The sequence below is a fragment of the Myxine glutinosa genome, chromosome 3 (genome assembly GCF_964187855.1).
Source record: "Myxine glutinosa chromosome 3, kmMyxGlut1.1, whole genome shotgun sequence".
Lineage (NCBI taxonomy): Eukaryota > Metazoa > Chordata > Myxini > Myxiniformes > Myxinidae > Myxine > Myxine glutinosa.
Window position 1 is genome coordinate 147,096,895 of NC_136263.1, and position 16,817 is coordinate 147,113,711.

At 41.6% G+C, this 16,817-nt stretch overlaps 1 protein-coding gene across 1 annotated transcript in view; it reads left to right on the forward strand.

The window, feature by feature from the left end:
* NDUFA9 (NADH:ubiquinone oxidoreductase subunit A9) overlaps nucleotides 1-14,304 on the forward strand; it is a 62,090-nt gene extending 47,786 nt beyond the window's left edge. The window contains exons 10-11 of the mRNA XM_068109968.2: nucleotides 1,026-1,092; nucleotides 13,985-14,304. Coding sequence (XP_067966069.2) covers nucleotides 1,026-1,092; nucleotides 13,985-14,167 — 250 coding nt within the window. The 3' untranslated portion in view covers nucleotides 14,168-14,304. The remainder of the gene's footprint in view (nucleotides 1-1,025; nucleotides 1,093-13,984) is intronic.
* The last annotated feature ends 2,513 nt before the right edge of the window (nucleotides 14,305-16,817 follow it).

Genomic DNA, 16,817 nt, shown 5'->3' on the forward strand with positions numbered 1-16,817 from the left:
ATGGTCGAAATGGAATCCCACGGTAATGAAATCGGAACACCATAGGTTGACCCTGATTGGTGGAAACCCGCAATATTAGATCCAGCAATATTTGAGGGTTTGCTGTATAGGTTAGTAAAGACAGTGTTACAATGAGATGCTTAATAGAACATTGTTTTGAGATTGGAAACCCCTTGTTTATTTGCTTGCTTTCTTTTTCCTGTCACAGTTTGCTTGTTCCACAAATAAAAGACACACTTCCTATTTATTCGAGCACGTCAGGCCAAAAATGTCCTGCATTGCCCTTAGAATGGTCCCATGTCCCTACACACCAAGTTTAATAACTGGGGTTGTAACTGCAAAACAGTCTTAAAAATCAACTCTAACATAGAAATTGACATAAATGCATCAATGGATATGCTTAACACCCACGTTTGATGTCAACGCACTTGCGTTTGATCTCAAATGTCACATAAAATAAATTAAAGGTCACATGAAAGAAGGAACACGAGAGAGGAAAGATATGCATGGAAGAGAGACCACATCTGATGCTTCCAACGTGAGTTATGGTTTGCGAAATGAACTTCAATGGGCATATGACAGTTCACCTGTTGAACCCATAATGTACTATATTCATCATTGTATTACAGTCCATACTTGTACCAAGTTTGTTTAAGATCCCTTAAAAAGTTTTGTTCACAATTTAGTGGTTAAAAAATCCGATAACAGATGGACGGATAACCTGATACCTTAATGCCTTAATAATTTGGTTGCAGAGACATACAAATCCTTCAGTAACCCTTACAATCCCATGATCCCTTGTTCAAATGCCATATGTTTATGGTCTGCATCATCACATGTTTGTTTCGTTTCCGTGCAGCAGCCACTTGTGGGTCTCGACGTCTTTGTTTCTTTAAAGCACCAGGCAAAAGGTTGTGGATGGAGAAGACAAACGTTTGGCCTTGCAAGCTTATTTGAGCAAATTAATCTTTCATGGCTTGACTTTCTATTTGCTAAGTGGCATCCGGTATTGCTTTGTCTTTCAGGCTGTGGGCACTGTGCTTTGAGAAGTTTTCTGTACACCGCTGGACTACTCGGGACAAAGTAAACAGGGTGAGTCCATGAATGCCCCATTGCCAGCTTCATTGCCCTGACTTTCTCTGCAGGAAACCTTTTCACTTGCATTGCAGTTACCAAAAAGTTGTTGTTCTCCTGCAAGCTTGATTATCTGTATTACTGATTACACTTGATTATCCATCTGCTGAACATAGTTTTTGTTTTCCAATTTTCTTTCCCCTAAGGCTCATGGAGGAGCTTCTGCAAATATAGGGATATTAAGAGACCTCTGAGTAATTGTGTATTGATTCCAAAGACATTATGACAATGGACATTGTGAGGACATTATAAGACAATGGCATTGGGCAGAATCATGAGTTAAGTGCTGTGATGAGTGCCAAATAGACCCACCTGATTACCTCCGCCACCGAATGTTGGCGGAGGTTATGTTTTGAGCACCCGTCTGTTTGTTATTTGCAAAAATCGAGGATGTTTCAAGTATATTCGTTGGTCTTATGCGTTATTCTGTCTGTTTGTCTGTCTGTCTCATTCACCTACAGGTCACAATTTTAAAACGATCTTTCTGAAACTTCACCAAATGGTAGAATTGGTCATAAGGAAGAAGCCTATTGATTTTGAGGTCAACATAGGCGAAATGTCAACAACTTCGTCAAATTTCTAAAATCCTCAATTTTCATCCGATTTACTTGAAGTTTGAACAGTATTTGCATATCTGGTCACTTAATTCAACCACCAATTATTTTTGAGGTCAACATAGGCTAAATGGTCAACAACTTATTTTAGAGATTTTGCAAGTATTGTGCTATGCATGACATATTTCTTCTTTGTTTATCTGTCTGGTTGTTTGTTTTTTGAACAGGATATTTGAAACAGTTGTGGATGGATTCGGATGAAATTTGGTGGATATGTTAGGTTTGTGACCAGGACGAAATGATTAAATTTTGGTGACGCCCCGGATCGGGATACGAGAATTTTTAAAGTGATTCTTTACCATTGAGAGAGAAAAGGCCAAAAAACGATATACACTACTCACAATAAGTTAGGGATATTGGCAGGTTCTTCGGTGTGGTTGATTTTGTGTATTAATTATGTTAAAAAGGTTGTTGGTCCAAATTCTATGGTTATTAATGTGTGAAAAAACACAGCATTCTTGATTTCAATACCATAACCCAAACCCCTATAAAAAAAATAAACTCACTCCCACAATATCCCTAACTTATTGTGAGTAGTGTATAGCACAATATCTCAAAAGGTTATGGATGGATTTGGATTAAACTAGGTGGACAGGTTGGGTATTTGACGAGGACAAATATATTAGGTTTTTGGTAAAGATCCAAATCAGATCCGGATACGAGAATTTATTTTTATTTTTATAAGTGATTCTCCACCATTGAGTGATAGCGCCAAAAACAATACAACTGCATCTGCCGATTTTATTATTATTATTATTATTATTCTAATTTTATTTTTTTTGCCCAATCTATGAAAGAATCAATACTTTCCTGAATGTAATGAACCTCTCCTTCCACCCTCGCCCCCCCTCCTCCCCTACCCCAGTTATCTACCCTACCTATTAATCGGTTTCATCTGCAAATTTGAAAAGCCTTCTCTTCACCCCACCACTCCTACTTTCCTGCTTACAATCGTTGATGTAAATTATGAATAATAATTAATGGTTTTAGTACTGATCACAGAGGAACACCCACAATTTACATCCTCCCAACTCGATACCCTTCCACTCCCAGCCACTCTTGGCTTCCTATCACAAAGCTAGTTTCCAATCCAGTTTGCTACCTGACCAGCCATTCCACAAGCCCTCACCTTGGCTAGGAACCTCCTATATGGTACCTTATCAAATGCCTTCTGAGAGTTTAGATGTACTATGTCTATTGCCTTCCCCTTGTCCACCCCTGCTGCTCTTCTCCAATCTCCTTCTCCACACTCTTCCTTATCCTCCCGTCCAGAATCCTTTCCAGAACCTTCATGACATGACATAACATGAGTGACAGGAGCATAATGCCCCTGTACTTCCACAGATCTTCAACATCCCCTTTGCCCTTCAATACCGGCTTCATTAACCCAGTCCTCCACCCCTCCAGAATTAAACCCTCTCTCATACATAGTCGTGGCCAAAAATATTGGCACCTTTGCACTTTTTTCAAATAATGCACCATTTCTTCCAGAAAATTGTTGAAATTAAAAAAAATTTTGGTATATATATATATATATATATATATATATATATACAGACTTGGCATTTAATATGGAATATTTTTTTTGTGGGGGTGAACTTACTTTTCAAGATGACTTAGAACCAAAAGTTCATTGGAATTATGTTGAAATTATTCTAGATTTTGTTAATGTGACCTTTAAAAGAAACAAAAACCACATTTGACATTTCGAAACAAATAAATTGATCCTTGAAAGTGATGTAAACTGATATCGAACTCATTTCATGGACAGTCCTGTGTTAAACTTCTGTACGTTTTCCAGAAGTATCTCTTTATTTTGCACATTAGCCAAATGTTTTTTAACAAAAACAAAAGTTAAATTACGACTGGGATTACGGACAGTAAAATTACAGTTCAGTACTTTTTGTAACCCCCACGAGCATTCAGGAGAGCACGTACACGTTGAGGAATGCTGTTCACGAGATTTGCCAAGGTTTGGACAGGAATCGCTTGCCATGCAGTGACAATAGCCTGCTGCAATTCACGCACAGAGGTCGGCTGCTGGTCCAAGTGGTCGATTTGACGCGTTAATTCTGCCCACAAGTTCTCTATCGGATTCATATCCGGGGACATGGCAGGCCACTCCATGTGCTCTCCACCACGGTCAGCAAGAAAGTGTTGGATCATGCGAGCACGATGAGGCCGTGCATTGTCATCTTGGAAGACAAAGTTTCCTCGAAAGGCTGCACGAGCAAATGGAAGCAATGTTTCTTCCAGAATGGCCCTGTACTTGAACTGGTTCAGGTTTCCATTCAGAACAACCAGGTCAGTTTTGCCCCTTGCATGAAAAGCAGCCCAAACGGTCACCCCACCACCTCCAGCTTGGACTCGGCACTATACAATCTTTGTTGTAGGCTTCATGCACTTGTCTGCGCACTCGGACGCGGCCATCTTGACGATAGACCAGAAATATAGACTCGTCACTGAAGGTCACGTGATTCCAGTGTCCTGGCTGCCATTCACGGTGCTCTCTGGCCCACTGCAATCGGCGCTGGCGGTGTTGTCTGGTCAGGAGTGGCTTTCTCAGGGGACGCCTGGCATGATGGGCTGCTTGAACCAGTCATTGGTTGACTAGCCTTCTGGATACAGGCACATTTGTCAGTTGCTGCCACTCAGCCCTAAGCCGATTAGCTGACTTGGTACGGCCATTGCAGACTAACCAGTGCAGCTGGCGATCATCCCTCCTTGTGGTTCTGCGGGGACGTCCTGGCCTCGGTATTGGAGTAGGGACATCCCTCTGAGCATTTCGTTTCAGGATCTTTGACACCTGACCTTGAGTGATGCCATACTGCTGAGCAATAGCACGCTGTTTCATGCCGTAATTTCGTAAAGCCACCACTCCATGACAAACAGCATTGTCGAGTTGACAGACCATCTCCAGAGGAAGCGGCAATAACATTTGGAGACGTGCAGCAGTTGTTTTCCACTAATACAGAACGCAACAACCCTTGTATACCCGACTGTGAAACCAATCATCAAATGCACCTGTCCGTACATTTTGCCACGCCACCTGTGATATAATCCTGTTGTTGACTTCTTGCTGCGACAGACAATCAGTGACATGGTTCTTTTAACAAATAAATCACCAAAGTGTAAAAGAAACTCACCAGATTGATATACTGAGTTAAGAAAGTAAACCCTAGTCAAGAAAAAAAAAATATTCCATATTAAATGCCAAGTCTGTATATATATATACACATACACACAGTGCATTCAGAAAGTATTCAGACCCCTTCACTTTTTCACATTTTGTAATGTTGCAGCCTTATGCTGAAATCGTTTAAATTCATTTTTTTCCTTCATCAATCTGCACTTGATACCCCATAATGACAAAGCAAAAATGAAAAAAATGAATGAATGGTCGTTTTAAGGCCATTTTCCCCGCTAGAGCGGGGGTTAGCCTTGCGGGTCCCATGACAATCATGGTTCCCTGTTTGAGGCAATGTTTTTTTATGGCCGGATGCCCTTCCTGGCACCAACCCTTAGTCGACTCTTACGATGCGCAGGGATACGGTGTACCTATTCTAAACCGGGGTGCACACCGGGATCATTCATCCCAGCAAGCTGGTACTCAATTTGCCGACCTCGGAAGGATGACAGGCTGAGTCAACCCCCCTGGTGTTAATTTAGCGATCGACCGGGATTCGAACCCAGGATCCTAAATGACAAAGAGAAAACAGGATTTTAGAAAGTTTTGCAAATTTATTAAAAAGAAAAAACTGAAATATCACATTGACATAAGTATTCAGACCCTTTGCTAAGACGCTTGAAATTTAGCTCAGGTGCCTCCCATTTCTCTTGATCGTCTTTGAGATGTTTCTACACCTTGATTGGAGTCCACCTGTGGTAAATTCAATTGATTGGACATGATTTGGAAAGGCACACACCTGTCTATATAAGGTCTCACAGCTGACCATGCGTATCAGAGCAAAAACCAACCCATGAGGTCGAAGGAACTGCCTGCAGAGCTCAGAGACAGGATTGTGTCGAGGGACAGATCTGGGAAAGCCTTCAAAAAAATTTCTGCTGCATTGAAGATTCCCAAGAGCACAGTGGCCTCCATAATTCTTAAATAGAAGATGTTTGGAACAACCAGGACTCTTCCTAGAGCTGGCCGCCCGGCCAAACTGAGCAATTGGGGGAGAAGGGCCTTTGTAAGAGAGGTGACCAAGAACCCGATGGTCACTCTGGCTGAGCTCCAGAGATCCTGTGTGAAGATGGGAGAAACTTCCAGAAGGACAACCATCACTGCAACACTCTACCGATCTGGGCTTTATGGCAGAGTGGTCTGCACAGAATTCTGGCACACATTATGTTATGGTCACTTTATCCTAAGTGCTCCCCCCTCAACCATGCCTGCACTGGCTACACCATCACTTCCTGCACTCACTGCCCCTCACTACTGCCTGCAATCACTGCACCCTCACCACTGCCTGCAATCACTATACCCTCACCACTGCTTTAGCTCGCTACCTCATCACTACATCCTCACCACTGCCTGCACCATCACCACTGCCTGCACTCGCTCCACTCTCACCACTGCCTGCACTCTCTACACCTTCACCTCTGTCTGCAGTCACTACACCCTCACCTCTGTCTGCAGTCACTACACCCTCACCTCTGTCTGCACTTGTTTCCTCCCTCACAGCTGTCTGCAATCACTGCATCCTCACCACTAACTGCACTTGCTGCACTCTCACCACTGCCTGCACTCGTTACATCCATCCCCTACATCTTGTTTGTTTGTCCACGTGATATCTCAGCTATCCCTTGAGCTCAGAAGCTGAAATTTGGCCACAATAGTGAGCACTTGCTTTGGCAAAAACGTTATTTGTATTTTTGATTAATCAATTAATCGATTAAGCATTTCATTTTTCGATTAACTGCTTAATTAATTTTCAAAAAGCTAGATTTGGATGAAACAGTGGTGATTTAGGTATGTTCTTAGCCAATTGATTAATAAATTGATTATTTTACAATTATTATTACTATTATTTTTATTAAGTACTTCTTTATTTTCTTTCTTATGTGGGCATTATCTCAGGCACCTTTTGAGCTAGGAAGCTGATAATTTGACATGACAGTGACCGAGTTATTTGGCCATAAAGGGTATTTTTGATTTATTGATTAATCAATTAATTGATTAATTTTTTCAATTAATTGATTTTCAAAAATTTACTGATTTGGATGAAACAGTAGTGGTTTAGGTATGCTACCAGCCAATTGATTAAGAAATTCATTCTTTTACGATTATTATTTATTTATTTATTTTAATTACACAATTCAACCCTGGTGTTGGGCTAGCGGCTAGGGTGCCAGCTTAGGATCCTAGGATCCTGGGTTCGAATCCCGGTCGATCGCTGAATTAACGCCAGGGGGGTTGACTCAGCCTGTCATCCTTCCGAGGTCGGCTAATTGAGGACCAGTTCACTGGTAATTCCCTGTTTGTCGTTAAAGGCGGCAAAAAGGGTTGGCGTCAGGAAGGGCATCCGGCCGTAAAACATTGCTTCAAAAAGGGGACCGAAAAACAACAACAACCACGGTTCCCGAAAAAGGCCAACCCCCGCTTGCGGGGAAAAATGGCCTCTAAAGGTGGTTATTTTTTTATTTATAATCAATCAATTATTGTACACCGCCCCCTCCCACTTCCGTCTCCATATGCTGCATGGCGGCATTGCCAGGTGCCCTGGCAATGTCGCGTCCTGGAGGATATGTTATTTATTTATTTGGCATGGAGCCGGTGTACTTTGAATATAGCTCTACTTGTTTGCCCATTATTAATTTTGCCATGGTGGCTGTATTATTTTTGGCCATATTTTCACCATTGTGTGGTTTGAATCGTGGCATGTATCGTGATAGATGTGAATTTGCCACATTGATTATGTTGTATTTGATAAATGTCGAACGTATTGTTAACAAAATAAGTAATTCACTAGACTCGGGGATATAATTCTTCGAAGGTCCACTCTGAGTCTGGGAGGTCAGTGGTTCAAACCCTGGTTAAGTTGTACCAAAGACTTTAAAAATGGCACGTGATGCTTTGTTGTTTGACACTCAGCATTTAAAGACTAGAGCATTGAAAACCTCCATAGGTTGGTATCCATGGGGTGGAGGAAATTCCTCATTCATTGCCCTGCTAATTGTGGAGAGAGGAGTGATGTCATAAATATAACGTCTGCTGGTATCCAGAGTGCTCTGAATATCCTCCCCCTCAATCTCAGCAGCTGTGTTTGTGTTGAAGTCAAGTCAGGTGTGTGTGTGTGTGTGTGTGTGTGTGTGTGTGTGTGTGTGTGTGTGTGTGTGTGTGTGTGTGTGTGTGTGTGTGTGTGTGTGTGTGTGTGTGTGTGTGTGTGTGTGTGTGTTCTCAAGAGTGTGTGTGTGTTCCCGTGTGTGTGTGTGTGTTCCCAAGAGTGTGTGTGTGTTCCCAAGAGTGTGTGTCCCAAAAGTGTGTGTGTTCCCAAAAGTTCCCAAGAGTGTGTGTGTGTGTGTGTGTTCCCGTGTGTGTGTGTGTGTGTGTGTGTGTGTTCCCAAGAGTGTGTGTGTGTTCCAAAAGTGTGTGTGTTCCCAAAAGTTCGTGTGTGTTCCAAAAGTGTGTGTGTTCCCAAAAGTTCGTGTGTGTGTGTGTGTGTGTGTGTGTGAGTGTGTGTGTTCCCAAAAGTTCGTGTGTGTGTGTGTGTGTGTGTGTGTGTGTGTGTGTGTGTGTGTGTGTGTGTGTGTGTGTGTGTGTGTGTGTGTGTGTGTGTGTGTGTGTGTGTGTGTGTGTGTGTGTGTGTGTGTGTGTGTGTGTGTGTGTGTGTGTGTGTGTGTGTGTGTGTGTGTGTGTGTGTGTGTGTGTGTGTGTGTGTGTGTGTGTGTGAGAGAGAGAGAGAGAGAGATTTATGTCATAGCTCTTCTGCAAACCTTAGAGCCTGTTAAAAAAATTACTATTTTTGAAAATACAGATTTTCCCCTATTTATATCATTTAGTATCCATTTATATCTATATATACACACCTTTATTTCATCACAATTATATTGCTGCATGTTTTCTAAGGGGTTTGGTATCGTTTGCATAATTAGTAATCAACGCAATTTATTGTAAAAGAAAATTAAAAAAATTCCCCATTTTATTTAGTTACCCAGGGCAGAGAGAATGACTTCATGGGAGAGTAAAAATAAATGTAATATGCACTTCATACCAACTTATTACATGCCTTTCCAACACATGCCTTCTTTTGTCTTTTTTTTTTTTTTGTCTTTTTCTTTTGTTAATGCCTGTTTGAGGAATCACTTCCCTTTGTCTGTTCAATCACCATTCTCTCCTCCCCTCCACACTCTACACTACACATCATTGATTCAACGTTGCAGCTCACCACCATCTCACCACTTGTGTCCTCTCCCATATCTATTCGTGATTTGTTTTTGTTTGTTTTTTCCGGTAACCTCCACCACACCTTGCCTTTTCTTGCAGGTCATGTTTGTATGTTTGTCGAATGTCTGCTCGTTCCCTTCTGTCCTTTTTTTCGTCACTCAAACCTCTGTCTGTTAGTTGCTCACCCCATCCCCCTCTAATTTGTATTAAAGAAATATAAAACAAACAGCCTTATGGGAATATTTCAAAATGAAATCTCATTAGAATACAGATTGTTTCATTTGCAGAACCCAGGCACAGAAAACGAGGCTCTCATACAATGTGTGTCGTCTGCTGCATTTTAATTGGCTCGCCTTCACTGATTAATATAACGGACCGCAAAAAATCACTTAAATAGATGAACCAGCCGAGGAACGGATTTTTCTCCTCTGCTGGAGTTCGTCTGGTTTGGCGATGGTTCAGACAAATATCAAAAGAGCGATGCAGGCACAGTGCCATGTACAATATCAAAAGGATGAAGTTTCCCTCTGCGGTTATCCATGGAAGGGTTTATGAGCTGTTTATTTTAAAGCTCATGCGAGCTCATCTCTTTTTCTTTTTTCCTTTGTTTCGTTATTGTCATAATGTATGTTTGTTCTGCTTCTGAAAAAATGTCTTTCCATCCAGGTTGTCTTGTTTGAAAGGGAAATTTGTTTTATATTGGCCATCTATTGGCCTGTACAAGCTCACTGGGAAGCAGGTGAAACGTCGCCCGAGACCGAGTCTGCTCTTGTTTTTACTTTTTTAATTAGCAGAGTAGATCTAATGACTTTTTTGGTTGGATGCATCTTTCTCCTTTCTAACAAGAATAACTGCACTGGGGTCACACACAACCTGCGATAAAATCCGGTGACGGGCTGAATGGGAAACGTGCATTTAAAGCACTTGTTACGGTCGCGTGTTTCAGGGTCTACTACAAGGGGGATCCTCGGTTCCTCCCAGACGACCGGACCTGACGGTCACCGATAACGGAAAATTCCTCCCCCTTCTCCTCCCCTTCCCCTTCTACTTCTCGTAGCAAGAGACATGACTTGAGAGTTTTTGTCACTGATCTACACATAATAGCCCATAATGTCAAAGTGGAATTTATGAGAAATTTTTACAAAATAATTTAAAATGAAAAGCTGAAATGTCTTGAATTAATAAATAATCAACCCTTTTGCTATAACACTCCAAATTGAGCTCAGGTCAACCAATTTCTTTGGTCATCCTTGAAATATCTCCAACTTGATTAGAGTCCACCTGTGGCCAATTCAATTGATTGGATACGATTTAGAAAGAGAAACACCTTTCTATGTAAGGTCCCGCAGTTGACAGTGCATGTCACAGCAGAAACTCCACCATGAAGCCCAAGGAACTGTCTGTAGAGCTCTGAGATGGAATTGTGATGAGGTATAGATCTGGGAAAGAGTATAAAACAATTTCTAGAGTGTTGAAAGTTCCCAAGAGCACAGTGAGCAACATCATTAGGGAATGGAACTATCCAGTCTCTTCCTAGAGCTGGCTGCCCGACCAAACTGAGCAACCGGGTAAGAAGGGCCTTGGTCATGGAGGCGACCAAGAACCCAATGATCACTCTGACAGAACTGCAGAGTTCCTTGGGTGAGATGAGAAAACATGATGGAAGAACAACAGTCTCTGCAGCCCTTACAAATCTAGGCTTTATTGGAGAGTGGCCAGACGGAAGACAGAATGTATGTGTGTGTGTGTGTATATATATATATATATATATATATATATATATATATATATATATATATATATATATATATATATATATATATATATGTATATATAATATATATATATATGTATATATATATATATGTATATATATATATATGTATATATATATATATGTATATATATATATATATGTATATATATATATATGTATATATATATATATATATATATATGTGCATGGCTACAATACTGGGTACAGTAAAGCCTACAATGGCTACAATAATAAATGTACAATGTACATGGCTACAATAAAGGCAGCCTGGTGTTGGGTTAGCGCCTAGGGCGCCAGCTTAGGATCCAAGGATCCTGGGTTTGAATCCCGGTCGATTGCTGAATTAACGTCAGGGGGGTTGACTCAGCCTGTCATCCTTCCGAGGTCGGCTAATTGAGTACCAGTTCACTGGTAAATCCCTGCTTGTCGTAAAAAGGCGACAAAAAGGGTTGGCGTCAGGAAGGGCATCCGGCCGTAAAACATTGCTTCAAAAAGGGGACCAAAACACAACAACAACCACGGTCCCTGAAAAAGGCCAACCCCCGCTTTGCGGGGCAAAATGGCCTCTAGAGGTGTTTTTTTTTGTTTGTTTTTTTACAATACTGGGTACACCAAGTGTTGTATCCGAGTGGAAAAATAAAGTTTCAGGAAACTAAGTATGCTGTATTATGATGTTCTGTATATATTGGAGTATTCGAGTTTGAAGCATCAGACCTGCTACATGCTTTGTTTTCGCCAAAATGAAAACAAGAGTGCACTTTGCACGCTGGATTCGTGCATAACGCAGCACCGGAAGACACAGCCACAAAAACAAGTTCTGACGTCATCCGTAAACGAGTGGTCGTCTGCCAGCGAGTGACTGCTTCGCTATCACCACAAACGGGACCCGTGTTACAAATAATCAAGTTTAGAGCGATGCTTGTTTCTTTTCACTTTTGCTGGGATGTGATTCGTGCATAACAGGGCAGACGTGAAAAAATATACAAGATTATCGCGAAAAAAATGAACTTTCTGATTGATCGATTGAATAAGCATCAAGGGTATTCTTCTTAAGGTTTTTCTTAACCTACACATCTAGTTCATCTCACGAGTCCTTCGTGATTTGATAATGAAACTGACATCACAATTATTGTGAATTTGGTGGACACAAAGCGTTATGCACAAATCACTTATTTTGCCACGCATTGCACATTTCAAGGAATTTTCGAAAAATGTAAAAAATACACCAGGAGACATACGAGACATCAAACATTCCATTTAATTACAATTTTATTCATTAATGCATATTTTTATTTAAAGACGATGAATTAAAAATTGACATAGTGAGACTAACATTTTATTTCCAAAATATGCCATTTTTGTCTTGTTTACTCAACCATCGCAAATCTAAGTGCATGATATAATGTGAAAATCTGGTTTTTGCAGGTTCTCAAGACTATTTGCTACAACATAAAACCAACATAGGTGTCTTTTCATTCAGTTCATTTTTTAAATTGAGGGCATTTTATTTAATTTGTGCAAAAGTGTACCCAGTATTGTAGACACACACACACACACGCACACGCACGCGCACGCACACGCACACGCACACACACACACACACACACACACATATATATATATATATATATATATATATATATATATATATATATATATATATATATATATATATATATATATATATATATATATATATATGGGCAGGATAATGAAACAGCAGGATGACAAAGAGGTGATGAGACGAGCAGGACCATAAACAGGCAGCAGGCAGATGAACACAGGCACAGTGTGGAGGCAGGCAGGCAGAATGACCTCCTTAAAGCTCTCCAAATCCCTTCAGAACCCTCTTCAGTCTCCCCTCAGAACTCTATGAATCCCTTCCAGTTCTCTATAGTTCTCCTTTGATTTTCTGCTGATTCTCCTCAGACCTCCTCGTGCTCTCCAGAATGCATAAAACCACTCTCCTCACTCCCAATTATCCTCATATCTCTCTCAATTCCCTGCAGACTCACAAGCTCTCCCCAGAACCGTTCCTGCTTTCTCAACACAACGATCCAAGAGCTACTGGGTCCTCCCTCTTCTCCTCAGAACTAACGCAATCCTCTTGCACCTTTTGCCAGCTCCTCCCTTGTCTCCCTTGATAACCCTCTACCCCTTCAATCAGATGTGTATAGCTCTGCCCCCCCCCCCCCCCTCTCTCCTTGCCTGGCTTTGTCCCATGATCTGCCTCGCTCTTCTCTGCTCTTCGAACCCTGTCAACCGGTGCACGCGGTAGATGTTTTCAGGGAGGTTTTATTCACGGTACCTTCACTTTATCCCTCGCTATATATCACAAGGCACCACCCTCCATGTGGTTCACATTCAAACAGACAATCCTTAAACTGACGTGCCACTACTTATTACATCGAGATTGGCTTCATACTGGCCCACGTACCATGCCACTCTAGATACAGTTCTATCTCTTCTAAGGTAATCTCTAACCCCCCCCCCCCCCCTCCCATCACACCTCCCCCTCCCACTATGAATTGTGTAGAACGTGTGTATCTTAGCTCAATTGCTTCAAAATCCATGGGCAGACTCTGCCACACTGTTTTTTTTTGTTGTTAATTCGAACTGCTCAACTTCCGACATCTTCTTTAAGGCATATATAAGTAATTCATTTTTAACAAGTGCTCTGTCCCAATTTTCCCCTTGAATTCTGTGCATAATAAAGCTTAGATTATTGGCATTGCCCCTGAGGAACATTCCCACACAACCTTATCCTTCCCTTTTCTCCCATCATCTCCTGCCTTCTCTTTTTCTAAGCTTTTCATTTCTTAAACCTCACTTCCTCCTCCCCCTACCGTTTCTCACCTGAAAGGAACATGTATGTAATATATAGATTGTTTCATCTACCGGATGAAAGCAGATGGGATAACAAGCTTAAGCTTTATATAGGTCCTTTCTGTAGAAGTGCATTGTGGACCACCATTATATGGAAAGTGAGACCCTGAACCGTGCAACTCACTGGTGATGTGTGGTGTGGGATGAAGCATACCTTTTATCCAACTTCTCTGTGGTGTGCAGATGCACATAAGTGACCTCGATTTTCCAGGACTGCCTGGTCTGGAGGACCTGGGTATCAAGCCTTCATCTATTGAATCAAAGACCATTGAGGTTGTCCGTCGTCATCGGATACACCGCTGGCTTGAGGAAGACGTAGAGGAGGCTCAGCTACCCAAGATAATTGTTGACGAGTCTACAACATAGTCGCAGCACTACACAACTCATCAACTGCCCTCATCAGATGGATTTGGCTATTTGTTTCGGGTGGATGACTTTAAGATTATTTATCCATCTCAAGTGTTCTGGTTGTAATAAAGAACAACATTCGATACATATAATAATGTGGTTCCTGCTTGTTGTCTCTACCACTTCAATGGCCCCAATTATTCCCATCTTCTCGCGGCAGGAATTTGGAATTTATTCAGGGTGTCAGCGATACCTCATCTATCCTTTGTGAAAAACAAGGTGCGATATTTAACGTCCACCAATCAAGTCTAGTAGAGCTTAGCGTCAATGCAAGGTTTAGTGCACGTTGTGAGGCATCGCCCAGCCCGTGAAGCACCGATCCGATAGCTGATTGTCCGGTCGGGAATTGAACCAGGGTCAGAGAGTGCATAGGTCGGTGCACGACATCTGCACCATCCTGCCGGATGTGTGGTTCCTCATCGCTGTCTTTTAATCACGAATAGTCGTAATCGCACCCGAGGAGGTAAAACCTCAAGGTAAAAAGCTTGGCAAATCCACTTTCAAGAAACCTTAATCTTTTCTCTGTCGTTATCACCTTTAAGTTGGGGACTCATTACGTTTATGAGCTGGTGGACTAACTCCTACCCTACTCACCTACTCGTTATCATGAGGAATCTGTGTACGGTAAACTTTCACGTTTTTACTGGCCGATGTGCGTTGGGAGATTTTTTTTTTCACTGCGCTTGTAGAGCTCAAATGATTTAGTAGAATGGCTTGTGCTTTGGTTTTGTGATGTATAACGTAAAAATGTAGCATTTTTGTTATTTATTTTGTCTCGCCATTTTGATGTATATGGCATTTCCCAAGAGCCGGTGGCTTAGGGCAGGCTTGGCTTTGCGTTTTGTACCCTGTATATCAAATTCGCCTGTCACGGCATAACAGTGATGGCCTTTTTTTACGAGCTGAAATCAATAAGTGTTGTGTTGACATGGAGGCAAGGAGGGGATGGGGGAGCTTTGGATGGACGCCACTATAATCTCCTCTGCTTGTGTAATACCCTTTTCTCACCGTACGCTTGGGTAATTCGGAGTTGTAATGGCTGTGCCGTTGCTAAAAGCAAAATGCATTCGCAGAGTGAATTATACAGTGGCCTGCAAAAGTATTCATCCTCTACCAACAATGCCACATTTAGATGAATTACGAATTATGTAAAAAACAATTTTTCCAAATTATTATTTTTTCATTCATAACTGAAGAGATCAAACTAAGCATTGTTGTTGTGGAAGGAGGTTTCATGTCGGGAGTACCTGAAAAAACATGTACGAATCAAAATTCGTTGGTTGCAAAAGTATTCATCCTCTTATGTCAGTACTTGGTGGAACCACCTTTTGCAGAAATGACTGCGATGAGTATTTTTGGGTAGGACTCTACCAGTTTTGCACAGTTGTTTTTTTTTGTATACAAAGTCGAGGCTCGTGTAAAAGCTAGCACATTAAACACAAAAAACATAAACGGACACATTAAACATATAATAAAGGGAGCGAGAGAAGATTGGGAGAGAGAGGGAAGCACACAAGCACAACAGTAGAGAACGGGGAGATCTGTAGGAGGGAGAGGGCTGGGGGTGGGGGGGGGGGTTGGAAGAGGTACATGGTATGAAACAAATCGACACTACCAGGAATGAAGTCCGTGATTGAAAGAGGTGGATTTGGGGTGTCGTAACGGGGGTAGAAAATATCACGGTTTTGGAAGGGGGAAGATAGATGGTGGTGACACATGGAGCTGTTTTAAACACATGGAGGGAGGACTCAAGAACATTTATTTTCCTCTTATTCAGCCACTCCAGTGTGGCTTTATCTTCGTGCTTCAGATCATTGTCCTGCTGAAATGTGAATCTCCTGCCCAGTTTCAGATTCATGGTTGACTCGAGCAGGTTTTCATCAAGGATTCTCCTGCACTTTGCACCATCTATTGTCCTTTATATCCTGACAAGCTTGCCAGTTCCTGCTGATTAAGAGCAGCACCATAACATTATGTTGTCACCATCATGTTTGACAGTAGGGATGGTGTTGATGGGGTGTGGTGCATTGTTTTGCTTGCACCAGACGTAATGCTTTGAAATAAGACCAAAAAGTTCAATTATTTTTGTCTCGTCTGACCACAAAACGTTTCTCCACGTGCCTGCAGTATCATTAAGATCCTTTTTTCAAAACTCCATATGAGCTTTTAGATGCATCTTTTTCAGTAATGGCTTCTTTCTTCCCACCTGTCCACAGAGGCCAGATTTGTGAAGAACTGGATATTGTTGATTGATGTTGACTGACCCCCATCTTGGACATAGAACCTTGATTAATATTTCAGTCATAGTTGGATTTACTGTGATATCTCGAACCAGTTCCCTGTTTTTCGTCTGCCGAGTTTGGAATGGTGATCTGATCTGGGTGGAGTCTGTGTGGTATGATATGCCTTCTACTTTTTAATGATGGATTGCACTGTACTCAAAGGAATAGTGATTGAAATATTGATTTAACCCTCTCCTGAACAATGCTTCTCCACCACCTTGTGTCCGACTTATTAGGAAAGATCCTTGGTCCTCATGTTTGCGTTGTTGGTTGACCAAGTGAGTTGCACCTTAAAACTCCTTGGATAAATGGGGGAGATTAATTTT